This window comes from Coenobita brevimanus, chromosome 20, assembly GCF_032717465.1.
Source record: "Coenobita brevimanus isolate Jiangsu-jjx chromosome 20, ASM3271746v2, whole genome shotgun sequence".
NCBI classification, from domain to species: Eukaryota; Metazoa; Arthropoda; class Malacostraca; order Decapoda; family Coenobitidae; genus Coenobita; species Coenobita brevimanus.
This window is the reverse complement of record NC_136973.1, coordinates 23,870,974-23,873,473: the sequence shown is the minus strand read 5'-3', so window position 1 is coordinate 23,873,473 and position 2,500 is coordinate 23,870,974. Positions and strand designations below refer to the sequence as shown.

General features: G+C 46.8%; 1 protein-coding gene across 1 annotated transcript in view; it reads left to right on the top strand.

The window, feature by feature from the left end:
- Positions 1 to 2,500, top strand: part of LOC145391941 (uncharacterized) — a 177,783-nt gene that overhangs the window by 105,760 nt on the left and 69,523 nt on the right. The window contains exons 6-7 of the mRNA XM_080266430.1: positions 1 to 930; positions 1,327 to 2,343. The exon at positions 1 to 930 is cut by the window's left edge and continues 1,177 nt beyond it. Coding sequence (XP_080122556.1) covers positions 1 to 930; positions 1,327 to 2,343 — 1,947 coding nt within the window. The remainder of the gene's footprint in view (positions 931 to 1,326; positions 2,344 to 2,500) is intronic.

The window sequence follows — 2,500 nt, the reverse complement described above, 5'->3', positions numbered from 1 at the left end:
CCTCCTCCGCTTTGATACAGAACACAGGGAAGGGAGGAGGGAAGGAGGGGAGATTGAGTGCAGAAAGAGCTCAAGGAATCTCAAAAATAAAAGCCGGAGGAGAAGCACAAGAAGAGAGGGTGATTCATGAGGAAGCAGGAACGAGAGAAGGAGAGGGAGGCATCAACCGCAGAAAATATCCCCGACACGATAAAAGTGAAGGCAGGAGTTTAAGCCAATGGCGAATGCTAAGAACGAGGGGAGAATTTACGGAGAAAAACAGAAAAGCTTCCGAGAGGAAGAAGTTACGAGACAAGAATCAACGTCTTAAAGGGGAGGCTGCCTCAGAGAGAAGACGTGAAGCCCCCAGTGGTAAGTCGGTGGAAGGGAGGCAGAGAGATGTGGTCATACAGCCTCTCACAGATGGACACTTGAAACCCAAAACTTATACAGGCCGGAGTTGGTTTGGGGAAGAGGAGAGAAAGAACCATGAAACTACCCTCGCCAACTCTGATCCACACCCACTTCATCCATCCAGACAGTCAGACAGCCACCCACACACCCTGCACACAGAAAATCACTCGAATCTTCCTCAAACAGATACATACTCAGACCAAGGTCACCCACCAAGTCCTCCAAATCTGCCCCACCCTAATCCCCACACTCGCCCATCCCACCCACACTCACCTCGCCTGCACATCAGCCTGGGTAAAGCATGGACTAAAACCAGACAACACTTACCGACTCGCAAGGCCCATCGGTCAGTTGGCTTCAAACGCAAACTTTTGTCCGTTGGCAAGAAAATGAGATTAACCCAATCCAAACTTAGACAACTGAATTTAGGGATCAAAACAAGCGAGCAGGATTATACCTCACCAAGTCCAGTGGATTTAAAAGTCAAAACAAGCGAGAGATTGAGTTCGGGTTGGCGTTCCCTGACAGTGAACGAAGGTAAACAAACAAGAAGGATATTAGACGTGAAGCCGACGTTTGGGGAAGCGTTGTATTATGAGAGAGGAGGAAGTGGAAGAAGGAAGTTGAAAGAGGCTGGAAGAAGAGGAGCAGAAGGAGGAGAAAAAGATAAAGTGCAAGACATTAGACCAGAAGAAGAGAAAGTTAAACCCAGAGTAAAGAAAAGGGACAGGAAAAGCGAAGCAGTAATAGAAGGAAAATTAAACGAGGCAGAAAGATCAGAGCGAGAAGGAATGACGCAAGGAGGAAAATCTGATAAAACAGCTGGCAAAGAGAAATTGATGAAGCTGAAAGACAAGGAAGGAAGTAAAACACAAGGTAAAGTGAAAGAAGAATCAAATGAACTGACAGATAGAGCTGAAAAAACCGTATCAGGTAACACCATAGCGAAACGTGAAGTACACCAGCCAGCACGTGACCAACAAAATATAAACAAGAGACCATGTGACAGCCCAGACATAAACAACAGACCACGTGACAGCCCAGACATAAACAACAGACCACGTGACAGCCTAAACATAAACAACTTGCCACGTGACATCGAAAATATAAACAACAGACCACAGAACAGTCAAAATATAAACAGCAGACCACGTGACAGCCAAAACATGAACTACAGACCACGTAACAGCAAAAATATAAACAGCGGACCACGTGACAGTCAAAATATAAACAGCAGACCACGTGACCGTCAAAATATAAACAGCAGCTCACGTAACAGCAAAAATATAAACAATAGACCACGTGACAGCCAAAACATGAACTACAGACCACGTGACAGTCAAAATATAAACAGCAGACCACATGACAGTCAAAATATAAACAGCAGACCACGTGACAGTCAAAATATAAACAGCAGCTCACGTAACAGCAAAAATATAAACAATAGACCACGTGACAGCCAAAACATGAACTACAGACCACGTGACACCGAAAATATAAAAAGTAGACCACGTGGCAGCCGAAAAGTAAACAGCATGGCACGTGACGACCCCTACGTGAAGCGTTTATCACGTGGCCAGTCGTACGTGAATTTGCTTGAAGAAGAACGCGTCTATGTCAGAAGATTCTCAGTGGAAGGAGGCGGGTGTCCAGCCCTAACCAATCTTCCCCTAAACACAAAAGAGGATAGGAACGAGGACGCAAAGGACAGACAGGATGGTCAGCGCACGAAGGAGGAGGCCAGGAAGAGGAAAGAGGAGGCCAAGAGGAGGGAAGAGGAGATCAAGAGGAGGCAGGAGACGCTGGAGAGACTGCTGGAGGAGATGAGGAGGGGGCAGGTGCATGTGGCGGAGATGGTGGTGACTGTGGTGGTGAAGGATGTCAACGATAATCCCCCTGTCTTCCCCAACACCACCATCTATGGGGAGGTGCAGGAGAATGGGCCCATAGGTGAGTCTCTCTCTCTCTCTCTCTCTCTCTCTCTCTCTGTTGTTATTGTTCTATAGTTTTGTTAGGATTCCCCCGTTCTCTAGTGTGTGGTTTTCCTTTTCAGCACACACACACACACACACACACACACACACACACACACACACACACACACACA